Source organism: Dreissena polymorpha, chromosome 14 (genome assembly GCF_020536995.1).
Source record: "Dreissena polymorpha isolate Duluth1 chromosome 14, UMN_Dpol_1.0, whole genome shotgun sequence".
In the NCBI taxonomy this organism is placed as follows: domain Eukaryota; kingdom Metazoa; phylum Mollusca; class Bivalvia; order Myida; family Dreissenidae; genus Dreissena; species Dreissena polymorpha.
The window spans coordinates 10,623,556-10,637,561 of record NC_068368.1 but is presented as its reverse complement, the minus strand read 5'-3'; the positions used below and the strand labels follow the sequence as shown (position 1 = coordinate 10,637,561).

Here is a 14,006-nt window from a genome sequence, read left to right as displayed (position 1 = left end):
TATACCTTCCATTGTGAATGTTTATGTCCCATTTGGGGAAAATATATACCTTTTAACATTGGGAATGGGGACAGATACTGGCTCCGATTTTGAAAAAAAACACACTGACTGTGCTGTTCACACAGGCTTATTAGGGACAACGCTTTCTGGTTTTAGGGAAATTTTTGTTCAAAGAAAGTCTCTTCTTAAAGGGGCCTTTTCACAGATTTGGCATGTTTTGACGTTTGTAATTAAATTCTTTATATTGATAAATGTAAACATAAAATTTTAAAAGCTTCAGTAAAAAATCAAAAATAAAATTTTAAAAAGGAAAAAAAAAGTAGCCCGCAGCAGAGCTCGAACCAGTGACCCCTGGAATCCTGAAGTAAAAACGCATAAGCCAACTGAGCTATCCTGCCAAGCATACCTAAGATGCGTATTTTATACTTTATATAAGCAATCTTCGTAGTTGCACAGATTTAAACGACAACAACAGAACTTTCCAAATTATTCAAACGTTTCCCATTGCAACGCTTTATAATTTTTAGGTTTTTAAATCGTCAAAAGATGCATTATAATGGCTATATTAGACCATGGCAAATGTTCAGTAATACTGTTTCCTCGCAAATATCATAACTAAACCGAAAATTTGCGAATCTGAAACAACCTTTTTCAATTTTGTAAATTTACCAAACCGTGAAAAGATCCCTTTAACAAAAATTATGTTGAGATGAAAATTATCGTCCCTGATGAGCCTGTTTGGACTGGAGAGGCTAATCTAGGACGACACTTTAAGCAAATGCAGTACACCCAGTTATCCCAGAACAAAGCTCAATTTCATTGTGATTCATGGAAACATTATATGTCATGATTGTTATTCCTGGTGTCAGATTTGTGTTTTTTTCCTGGTTTCAGGTTTGTGAAGCACAAATGCAAGCAGCGATTTACCAAGATAACACAATACCTGATCAGGATCAGAAAACTGACCTTAAAAAGACAGTAAGTTGCCCTATAACACAGTACCTGATCAGGATCAGAAAACTGATGTTAAAACTACAGTTAGTTGCATTATAACACAGTACCTGATCAGAATCAGAAAACTGACGTTAAAATGACAGTTAGATGCCTTATAACACAGTACCTGATCAGGATCAGAAAACTTACGTTAAATTGACAGTTAGTTGCATTAAAACACAGTACCTGATCAGAATCAGAAAACTGACGTTAAAATGACAGTAAGTTGCCTTATAACACAGAACCTTATCAGGATAAGAAAACCTATGTTTAAAAGACAGTAAGGTGCCTTATAACACAGTCCCTGAATAGGATCAGAAAACTGATGTTAAAACAACAGTTAGTTGCCTTTTAACACAGTACCTGATCAGAATCAGAAAACTTACCTTAAAACGACAGTTAGTTGCTTGATAACACAGTACCTGATCAGGATAAGAAAACTGACGTTAAAAAGACAGTAAGGTGCCTTATAACACAGTCCCTGAATAGGATCAGAAAACTGACGTTAAAAAGACAGTATCAAGTTGCCTTATAACACAGTACCTGATCAGAATCAGAAATCTGACCTTAAAACGACAATTAGTTGCTTTATAACACAGTACCTGATCCGGATCAGAAAACTGACTTTAAAACAACAGTTAGTTGCCTTATAACACAGTACCTGATCAGGTTAAGAAAACTGACGTTAAAACGACAGTAAGTTGCCTTATAACACAGTAGATGGGAGATAAACTAGAAGTTGAGACTTTTATAAAAAATAAAATGTTTTGTTTTATTGGAAACCATGAATTGGTAATTTTTAGGTCCCATTAGGGAAAAACATATACTTTTATATATACTTTTTTCCATTGGGAATGGATTTCCTTACCGGACCCAAATTTGCATGAAAAAAACAGACACGCACTGATGCCTTAAAAAATTAGATAATTAAATAATTTTCAGATCACTGAGGAGTTGTGAGGAATTGTATCAGTACCTTAGTGGACTGCACAGGTTAATCTGGGACAATACTTTACACACATACATTATTCCCGCATTTCTCAGAGCATGGCTCATTTATATCAAATCAACCTTAAAATTGTGCTTTTTATCAAGAAGAAATATGTTAAAACTGAACAGGAAGAAGTTTGTTTTCATTGGAAGTATTATATTTTCAGGAAGAAGCTAGTGCCACTCAGCCGCAAGGTGGAGCGGAGAGAAAAGCGCAGGGAGGAGAAGGCATTGGTTGCTGCCCAGCTGGACACGGCCATAGAGAAGGAGCTCCTGGAGAGACTCAAACAGGGGACTGTAAGATTGAGATAAACTGGGGACTGTAAAATTGAGATAAACAGGGGGACTGTAAGATTGAGATAAACTGGGGACCCTAATATTGAGATAAACTGGGGACTGTAAGATTGTTGGGACTGTAAGATTGAGAAATACAGGGGACAGTAAGATTGAGATTAACAGGGGACAGTAAGATTGAGATAAACTGGAGACTGTAAGATTGAGATAAACTGGGGACTGTAAGATGGAGATGAATACGGAACTGTGAGATTGAGATAAACAGGGGGCATTAAGATTGAAATAAACTGGGGACCGTAAGATTGAGATAAACTGGGGACAGTAAGATTGAGATAAAAGGGGACTGTAAGGTTGAGATAACAGGGGACTGTACGATTGATATAAACATGGACTGTGAGATTGAAATAAACATGTAACTGTTAGATTGAAATAAACAGGAGGCAGTAAGATTTAGATAAACAGTGAATTGTTAGATTGACATAAACAGTGAACTGTAAGATTGAGATAAACAGAGACTATACAATTGAGATAAATGGGGACTGTAAGATTGAGATAAACAGGGGACTGTTTAGATTGAGAAAAACGTGGAACAGTAAGACTAATATTAACAGAGCATTGATAGATTTAAATAAACAGTGAACCATAAGATTTAGATAACAGAGACCATAAAATTGAAATAAATGAGGCACTGTAAGATTGACATAAACATGGGACAATAATATTGAGATAAACAGGGGACAGTAAGATTGAGATAAACAGGGGACAGTAAGATTGAGATAAACTGGGGACTGTAAGATTGAGATAATAGGGGACTTTATGATTGAGATACCAGGGAACTGTAAGATTGAGATAAACTTGGGACTGTAAGATGTAGATAAACATGGAACTGTTAGATTGAGATAAACAGGGGGCAGTAAGATTGAAATAAACTGGGGACCGTAAGATTGAGATTAACAGGGGACTGTTAGATTAAGATAAATGGAACTGTAAGATTAAGATAATAGGGGACAGAAAGATTGAGATTAAAAATAAACAAGGGACCGTAAGATTGATGGGAACAGATCACCGTAAGATTGAGATAAGCAGGGAACCATAAGAATGAGATGATCTGTAGCGAAGATTTTCACCCTATAAATTTTTTTTATGCCCCCGATAGGGTGGCATATAGCTGTTGAACTGTTAGTCCGTTTGTCTGTCGATGTGTCCGTCCAAAAACTTTAACATTGGCATAACTTTTGCAATCTTAAAGATAGCAACTTGATATTTTGCATGCATGTGTATCTCATGAAGCTGCACATTTTGAGTGGTGAAAGGTCAAGGTAATCCTTCAAGGTCAAAAGCCAAAAAATACAATCCAAGGGAAGTAGTAAGCTTTAAAAGGGAGATCATTTCTAAACCTGCCAAATGATATATTGAATTTTTTTTTCAAAGCGGCGCAATAGGGGGCATTGTGTTTTCGACAAACACATCTCTTGTTTAATCTCCCTAAAGAACAACCTGTTCATGGTAAGCTTTTGTGATCGCCTTTTGTCCATTGTGCGTTGTCTGTAGTGCGTTGTCAATATTTGACTTGTAAACTCTCTATAGAGGCCACAATTATTTCCTGAACTCGTGGAACTTTTTCAGATTTGTTTCAATGATATCTTGGACGTGTTCAAAAATAGTTGACCAGGCCTTAAAGAATTTTTCCAGAGCCACTCGCCCTGCAGGGCGAGTAGGCCTGACAATCCACTCGCCCTTCACTTTAATCGACTCGCCCTGCATTAAAAAAATATATGTATCTATATTTATAGTTATGATCAACCAGAACCTTTTTAACCTACGTAACATAGTGACACTTAACTGCAAACAAATTAACTACATTATCTGATGGATTTTATTTGCTTTCTTTACGTTTTCTGCACCTGTTTCCTTTTCTCAATACTTTCTGCTTCTCGTTTTGATGACCTTTCTTTCTGTTTCCTGTCTCCACCACCTTGCAGATATTTTTAAATAGAACCCTTTTCCATGCTGAGTTTTAATATTTCAGACGAACTTTTACTGAAAGACACGCTTGATTGACAAATGGTTACAATATGGTAAATTTTGGCTGAGGCTTCTGATCACGAATTATTCTGTTTATTAATAATCTTTGTTTCTGTTTATTTTTAATTAAATATAAGAAGTATTATAATTACCCAGTTATGTATTATTTTTATTTTCATTGATATTTACATTAAAATGAAATTTTATTCTTCACGAAATGACTAATATCACTCCCGCTGAACTACGTTACAATGGGAGGTGCGTCTGTACGACAACGCAATACGGCGTCATAACTACAAAGGTTATGGCGTCTTTCCACAGTTTGTTGACGATACGTGACGTTGTTTAAATAAATGGTAAATAATTGTAAATAACAGTAATTTTGAATAGTTTTTGTATGTGTAAGACAATGTTTATTTAAATACGGATATAGTGATCCTCTTTCATAGCTTGCCATGAAATTTATTCCTTATGTTATTGATGAAATGGAAGACCTGTATAGACAACTCATAAAATCATTGGAATATAATTCAAAGTCTGACATTAAACAGAAGAAAATGAAAACAAACGTAAGCAAGAAAGAATATTGAATAAATCTTATCAGGATCTGTCTCAAAATTAACTGCATGTAAGTGTAATGTGATAAATTTGGATGAATTTAAATGTTACGGCGTCTTTAATATACAGAGAGTGTTACAATGCATTTACTACAACATGTTTAAGGATACGGTACTAGAGGTTTTCGGTAAATAACAAGTTCGGTAAATTGTATTTATATTGTAAATGTTGTGGAGGTTTTGGTAAAATTGATCTTTACAAAATAATACCTACAATGAGGTGTTAATGACACCTATTATTGGCTTACATCTGGGGCATATATTTGCAAACTGGTGATTAATTTTTAATTGATTAATTAATGCAATGCCTACAATGCAAAGAATTCATGGGCATAAATGAGCTACCACTGAACTTTTAAAAAAGAATCATTGTAGGTACCAAACCAAAAATGTATATTGAATTTAAAATGTAACTTTTTTAAAAGTAAATTTACGACTTAAATAAATCAATACTAACATTTTTAAAGATTTGGTGCATTTATTTAAAAAAAAATAGTTGTTTACATTCTTTAAAATTATTTAGGTAATTAGTAACTGATAAAGTATATTAATGATTTACTCAACTTACTCAATTGAAGGAATGCACTTTTTACAAATTGTGCATGAAAATAAATGAACTCATATTTTTTATTCTTTTATTTATTAAATAATTTACAATATGCAATATATAAAAGTGAAGAAACATTTCAATAATATCAGTCAGTCACATAAGACTATTTTAAATTTAATATATTTGTATTTTTTAAACATTTACATAATTATTAATACAAACATTTAGCACACTACAAGCAGATTTTAAGCATAAAATAACATGAAGAAACTTATCACATTATTCACTGTCACGCAGAGTTCAGTTCAATATCAACAGTTCATTTGTCATCGTCAAACATGATGCCTCGCAGTTGATGGTCTCAGGGCGTTGATGTGACTGATGGTCCTCAGTAGGTCTGTTGTTGACAGTTTTTTCCTCTTCATAATCGTCCCAGGCTTGGTGAAGTATCCCATGTATTTCCACGAATTTCTTCCTTCTGATCTTATAGATTGCCCCTAGAGTTTGTATTATACGGACAACTGGGGTATGAGCACAGATCCACTTTCTGTTTTGTGGCAATAGGCTTCGATATACACGGTCCAGATTTTCCTCAGGCAGTTCATTGTTGTTGCAATCAATGACGACCTACGTACTCTAGTCCAAAATGCTACTATTGTGGAACGAAATCTCCATGTTTGTAAATTTGACTTCCTGCAGGCGCTGTAACGCTGTAAAGAAGACACCGTTACATGTCTTAGTCGTAAGAGAAGATACTTTAACATGTACACTGAGTTGACATGCTACAACTATTTTGCAAAATCGGATAGAAATCACCAATAATAGTAATCACATGGGCATCACATGTTTGTAAAAGAGTGAACTTGATACAAATCATTGAAAATAATCATCGTGACAGAAACTACAAGCCAGAAACAACGAATTAATGGGGTTTTCTATGTTTTGAGCTTGAACTTCTGTCTTTTATCATGATTTCACGCTTGAAAATGTCTCGATAGCTTAGGTAGCAAGTAAAGAAACATCAATAAATGAAAATAAATGCCATATCCATATCCCGAACATCTAAGTTTTAACAATGAATTTACCTGTGTAAAAGTGTGTGTTAGTCTATAACTGTCAAGACGCTGTAACCGTTGTAGTTTTGACGCCGTATTGCGTTGTCGTACAGACGCACCTCTCATTGTAACATAGTTCAGTGGGAGTGAATATATTTAACTGTTTTTTTCACTTTTAATCAATAAGATTAGTGCACTGACACCTACAAAATGAGCGCAGCCAATTTCGAGAATTATTTTTACTGTGCCCGTGACATCATTTTTCATTGTCAAAACTAAACTGCAGTTTCTTTGTGTACTAAACCTATTTTTTGTTCGTTCAAAAAATTGTTCGCAATTTGTATCAATGTGGCAGGAGTTCTGGATATCTTAATATTTCTCAACTTGAAAAACAGCACTCGCCTGGTCGGTCGAGTATTAAACAAACTTTACTTGTCCGACCGTCAACTTCACTCGCATATGCGAGCGGTCGAATGGATTCTTCAAGGCCTGAGTTCTGGCTGGTTGAACAACATGGCCGCCTGGGGGTAGGGCTTTTTCCCTTTTATGGCATTAGTAAAAACTCAACACTTTACAAGTCACATTTATTGTCCAATCTCTTGAGTCTGAAAATGTTTGCAGTCTGTTGAAAAGCATGGCTGCCAGGGGGGGGGGGCATTTTTCTTACATGGCTGTAGTAAAACCTTGTAAACACTATGAAATTCACATTCATAGTCCACTCTTCATGAAACTTGTTCTGTTTGTTGAAAAACATGGCCACCAGGTATGGAGGAGTTTTTCATTCATGGCTATTGTAAAACCTTGTTTACTCTCTAGAAGTCACATTTATAGTTAAATATTTTTGAATCTTGTCAGAAGATTCGTTGAAATTATACCTCAGCTGAGTTTAACAATGGTTATGGTTTGTTTAAAACTATGGCCCTCAGTGGGTGGGGCATTTTTTTTTATACGGATATTAATAAAGCTTGTGAGCACTGTAGAAATCACATTTTTTGTCCAATCTTCATGAAACTTAGAACATTTGTTCTTATGATATCTAGACTAAGTTTGTTAAAATGGTTCCCTGTGCATTGAAAAACATGGCCACCAGGGGCATTTTTCCTGTTGTGTTTCTGGAAGTCATATTTATGGTCCAATATTTATATAACTTGGTCAGAACGTTTGTTCCAATAACATTTCGGCTGAGTTCCAAATTGGATTCCCGTCTGTTAAAAACCCTGGCCGCAAGGGGGCTGGGCATTTTCCTTATATGGCTATAGTCAAACCTTGTTAACTCGCTAGTTGATATTTTGGCCTACTTTGAAAATGGTTTCAGAATCATCTCAAAATTATCAAGTGAGTGACATTGGGCCTCTGGCCCTCTTGTTCTTGTTTTCATTTATTGGTATACCCTTGCAAACAAAGGTTATTTAAGTCTGAACATCAAAGCAATCCCATTTTTAGCAATCCAAAAGGCTCTTGTCCCAAATGGTGAACAAAACCGACTGTTTTTCTATAGTTTTAGACTACTAAAAATACTGTAGCAATATTTATTCAGGTATTTGCCTGTGCATGGCCTCGAACATGTCTATTTTATGTTGCAGTACAAGGACATCTACAATTTCCCCCAGAAAGCATTTGACAAGGTGGTGGAGGGGGAGGAGGTGGAGATGGAGAGTGACTCTGACCACGATGAGGGTGAACATGAGTCAGAAAGCGAGGAGGAGGGAGAAATGGAGGAGGAGTCGGTAAGTGGGGAGGGGAAAATGTTAGAGGAGTCAGTAAGCAGGGAGGAGTCAGTAAGTGGGGAGGGGGAAATGCAGGAGGAATCAGTGAGATGGAAGGGAGAAATGGAGGATAAGTCAGTAAGTAGGGAGGACAAAATGGAGGAGAAGTCAGTAAGTGTGTGTGTGGGGGGGGGGGATGGAGGAGGAGTCAGTAAGTTGGGATGGGGATATGGAGGAGGAGTCAGTAAGTGGGGAGGGTAAATGGAGGAGGAGACAGTAAGTGGGGAGAAGGAAATGGAGAAGGAGTTAGTTAGTGGAGAGGGGGGAAATGAAAGAGTAGTCATTAAGTGAGGAGGGGGAAATGGAGGAGGAGTCAGTAAGTGGGGAGGGGAAATTGGAGGAGGAGTCGGTAAGTGGGGAGGGATAAATGGAGGAGGAGTCAGTAAGTGTGGAGGGTGAAAGGGAGGAGTCAGTAAGTTGGGAGGGGAAAATAGAGGAGGAGTCAATAAGTGGGCAGGGGAAATGGAGGAGGAGTCATTAAGTAGAGGGGGAGAAATTGAGGAGGAGTCAGTACATGGGGAAAGGGAAATGGAAGAGGAGTCAGTAAGTAGGGAGTGGGGAAATGGAGGAGGAGTCAGTAAGTGAGGAGGGAGTAATAGAGGAGCAGTGCTCACGCTGCTGCCAGACATTATCGCCAATGGCGATTATTTTATCCAACTGGCTATTATTTCTTAAAATTGTCTAGAAAAAATGGCGATTATTTTATCCGCCTACATAAAAAAAAAAAACAAATTGCCACTAAATGTTGTCCCGCGATTGCGAAACGCCTGCAAATCGGGCCATCAAGCAGGAAAAATCGATAACGAGATTACCTGTGTACACACTCGACCCTGTGTATTGTCATACACGCGTCAATAACTTCTGCGACATTGTGGCCTAGAGCATTTTTCTCAATCAGTGTCCGACAGCAGTGATATATTTCGGAAAAAACGTCTTTAATCTCCCTGTGCTTTACCAATTATCGGTAACTGTTAGATCTTTGTTAATTTTCCGCCAATTATTATTTAATCGTCATTATTGAAAATCGCCGCTAATATTGTTGACTGGTTTTGCTTTGCACGCCGTTTTTTCTGCAATTAGATTACGTTGAACATTGCTTGATGAAATAATTATTTAATCGCCATCAACTAATTATCCCCGTAATTACCGCTGTTTGTCGTCTGCTTTAACATAATGATTCCAATTTTTAACCAGGTAACCTGGTTTTCCCAATTCAAAGGGACCCGGCATATGCCATGGTCAGCTAATTTTAACGAAACACGTGTTTGGAATTACACTAAGGTGGTGTATTTTAACTCACGCGCTGTGACGTTAATTGATGTAAACATGATCGGCATTGCGAAAGTGTTATTTTTGGAATAAATCATTTACAATTGATATTGGCCTCTGCCTACAATATTGCGGCCGATGGCAAACGCCGTATTAAGAGATAAAGTAGTCGAACGATATGCACATTTTAGATTATGCATATTAATATTTTATATTATGCATATTTCATGTGCAAAACGCGTACAATTTTTCGGATTACCGTTTTCGGATACTGTCCATTATGATTTATTTTCGAAGTTCATAACAGCAAAAATAGAATGACTAATACACATGCGGTGATACGGAAGGTGTGGTTTATAATATTTCGAGTATTCGCCAAAAATTGCAATTGGAAAAACTATAAAAAATAGTATAATTAGTGCTCTGGGTGGGTTGGGGCCTCTGCCCTTAATTCTTATGTGTATGTAACTGTAGCTGAGATCTGGTTTGTTAAGTCACACCCACAACATTGATTGTATTCTTTATTGTAAAGCCATGATAATATTTTATAAGAAAATGACACACTGATATTATGCTTGTTTTTGAGTATATATATATATCTTAAATCAATAGATATACATTTAATAAAACATAGATAAAATGAGATTCATGTTTTTTTCTTTCTTTTTGCCTTCAGTACCGTTTTGCGGAAAAGTCCGCATATGTTTTGGCTATTATTTTTTTAAGGAAAAAAAATATGGCTATTATTTTCTGAAGGCCAGAGTGAGCACTGGAGGAGTCAGTAAGTGGGGAGGGGTATTTTTAAGTAATAGCCTACATGAATTAAATGGGGATTTTGTCATTTGGCAGGGGAGTCCATGATTGCAGAAGATGAATTCATTAGTTTGGGGGCAGAAATGGAACAGGGATTCTGTATGTGTATGGAGGTCATAAGTGGAGAAGGTTGAATGGGATTAAATCATTTTGAGGTTAATGAGATTTTCTATGTATGGGGAGTGTATTGAATAGGGATTTTGTAAATGGGGAGTGGGCAATAGGATTGGTAAGCTTGGCCTCAGAGAGAGGTGAAAGATTCTGTAAGTGGAAGGTGGGATGGAGGGAGTATCAATAGGGAAAGCAGAAATGGGGGAGGATTCTGTGAAAGTAGGGGTGGATGAATGGAATAGGAAATGATGAGGATTTTGGAAATGAGAAAATCTGTGATTATAGGACCTCATCAAAAATGATCTTCTCAATTGAAAAAACATTGCCTCTAGAAAATAGGGCAGTTTTCCTTTTTTTGAACACACATTCAGTTACTTTATTTGCTCAAAGAACATGAACATTGGAGTTTTGTTCATAACAAATGCTAAAAGACAAGTGGTTTGTAATTGATAATATGTAAATGTTATCAATATGTTTTATTGCAATTTAGTTAAGATTTAGTGAACATATTTGAACAAGGAGTTCAGAACCTAAGCAGTGTTAATATCCATTTAACATGGCCCTTTTAGAGTTTAAAGTGTATAAAGTCAGATTGTAAAGATCTGTTTTAGTTTAATGAATTTAATGTATGAAACAATTTAAAAAATGAAATAAATGTGCTTTTCCACATAAACAGTGTGAAATATGCATTTTATGTTTTATAATATGTTTAGCAGACATATAATTGTAAAAACTCATTTAAGTATGTCCCCAATTCCACGTTTACCGTTACTCAACTGTTCAATTTGCTATTACCATGGAGACAACCTTCACAAGTCCACCTCAAATGACCTGACATTCTTTTACTTTTGTGCTGAAAAAAAAATGATTGAGACTTCAACTTTTGAAATTTGGGTATGAATTGAAATATAAAATATTGTTATTATATTTTAATTGTTTTAGGACTCTGGTGAAATAGAATACATTGCCGAAGAGGAATTTGAAGAAAGTGATGCTGACGATATGGAGGTAAGTAACATATCAGGGACAGGGACCATATTTATAAAGCACAAAATATGATTCATGCAGGAAATGATAATTTTGGAAAAATAGGGAATTCATTAAAACTGTAATGCCGTAATAGTTCTACCGTCATAAATATGGCAAAATAGAGAATTTATTTTAACTGTAATGCCGTAATAGTTCTACCGGTCATAATGATGGCAAAAGAGGGATTTCATTACAACTGTAATGCTGTAATAGATTTTATTACATGTAAAGAAAAAAAAGAACTCAAAATGGTTGCCAGTTTAGGCAATCAAACGTAAACCGTTCGTTTTAACCCCTTTTCTATGCCAATCATGATGATGGTTTTTGAAAATGATGGTCTTTTTGTCCAACCCTCTTCATTAAATGTAAACAGATGCAATTTTACAAACTATTATTATAAAAGTGTATCATATTTCAATATTTTCAACTATGAAGTGCTCAAGGTGAGCAATGGTTATCATCCTGTATTCTGTGTCTATGTTTATATGGTGTTCTTTGTCAACTTTACACTCACTAGGGCACTTTTTGCCCTCCCAGATATGCATTATTCATTTTGTTCGTCAGTCCTTTCCGAACTTCTCTTTTACTAATATTTTACTACTGAGTGGAAATTTCACAGTTGAAAAAACTTGTGTAAAAAAGGAATTTTTCGCTATGAAAAGTTTTTTGCAGAATTATGGTTCTCTGTCTGTTTGTAATGTCCTAAAGCTTGCATTTTCAACTGCTCTTTACTACAGCGTGGATCTCGCTCAAACCTTCACAGTTCAATGACCTTAATTTTTGATGAATGTTAAAGAAGTGAATTTTGATTTGCGATGAGTTTTGGCAGAATTATGGCCCATACAAAGATGAATGACCTTGAAGTGAAGATGTGTAGATGACCTCAAGTATTAGGGCTTTAATGTTTGGTGTGTAACACTGTCAAACGGTCATTTTTAAGGTTTGTTCAAATAATGCCTTTGGGGTCAAAATGCCCCAGTTGTCACTTTGCTAATATAGCTAATATAGACTGGTATGGCTTATACATTCAAAAACCTTATATGAAACCGAAGTGATCAGGATTTAATATTTCCTATGTACCAACCTATAGTGGTCCTCTACAAAGTTTATTCAAATAATGCCCTCGGTGTCAAAATTGGCCTCGCGCTGGGGGTTACTTGTTTTCGTTATACGCATATATTGAAAGCATTTAAAATCTACTCTGAAACCCTAATTGGCAGAGGTTTCTTTATTTGTCATGTAACATCATCTAGTGGTCCTCTGCTAAATCATGTCTCTGGGATAAAATATTGCCATGCCTCAGGGGTCAAATGATTTATCAAGACTTCTATATAAATTGACTACATAAATTGTATTCTCTGAAATGTCAATGTTTGGGGTTTCAATGTTCGGTTTGTTAACTCGCAGTTTGTTCCAACAACCAAATTCATGAATATTTGTGTCTGAGGACTAGTAATGGTTTATAGTTCATTACCGTGAATACAGCTATTGGCTTGGCTCCTTTAACATTGACATAGAGTGCCTGGGGTACATTGGTCGCTTTTGAGAAAAGGCTATATTGATTTATAGTTTATTCTATTTATTTGTTACTTACAGTTAGAATGACTGATAGGTAATGTCTCTTTACCCAAGTTCATAGTGTCACTCCTTCTCTCTACAGGATATGGATCGCCTTCAAGATCAGTCGAGCTCTGCCGAAGATTCTTCTGATGAAGACAAACCTGGCCCCTCGAAAGCAACGGCTCCTGCACGCAAACCTCGAAGGAAGGTGGAAATCGAATATGAGCATGAGACAGAAGACTTGTCACGGACTAAGTCTAAAGTCAAGACGTGAAACTTGTGTGATTAATTGTTTGTCATTGATTTATTACACATGGTGATGTTGACAGTGTGGCCAGGATTAGCTGATCTGTTTCGCATGATCAATTGAGGCCTCAAGAAATATGTTCGATTGATCATTGTTATGGCTTACCAGATAAATGAATCTTAGGAGATGGTATTCAAGTATTTTAATATATATTTAATTTTGGACTTAGACTGTTAAAAATAGAACACAATTGTAAATTTTACATTGATATTTAAAAAAAGTACTTGCTTAATTTCATCAACCTATGATTTGAATGTGAATTTAGTAGTAAATAAAACATACGGATATTAATAGTTTTCATTAATTTGATAATATGAGGAGGCAATCATTTATTATTAAATAAAATACTTTTTTGTTTTGCAAATATATGGTCCATAAAGACACTTATTTGTTGTAATAATAGAAATTTCCTTCTAACATCGGAGGATACAAGGTGAGATACCCACAAAATAAGAAATGTATCAATCATGCATTCATTATCAGCATGACCATTGCTTTAATCTGTCCTGCATCGTAAATGCAATAGGTTACTTGCTTGAAAGCAAAGACTAGCAGGTGTTAACATGCATGTCATCATTTCTATGTATTCAACTGCACATTTTAACCCTGCATTTTATCTCACATGTT

The 14,006-nt window shown here is 35.7% G+C and overlaps 1 protein-coding gene across 1 annotated transcript in view; it reads left to right on the top strand.

Moving 5' to 3' along the window:
• LOC127857715 (protein MAK16 homolog) overlaps positions 1-13,670 on the top strand; it is a 29,421-nt gene extending 15,751 nt beyond the window's left edge. Inside the window, exons 5-9 of the mRNA XM_052394380.1 lie at positions 895-978; positions 2,151-2,280; positions 8,108-8,251; positions 11,426-11,491; positions 13,173-13,670. Coding sequence (XP_052250340.1) covers positions 895-978; positions 2,151-2,280; positions 8,108-8,251; positions 11,426-11,491; positions 13,173-13,346 — 598 coding nt within the window. The 3' untranslated portion in view covers positions 13,347-13,670. The remainder of the gene's footprint in view (positions 1-894; positions 979-2,150; positions 2,281-8,107; positions 8,252-11,425; positions 11,492-13,172) is intronic.
• Positions 13,671-14,006: the final 336 nt, after the last annotated feature.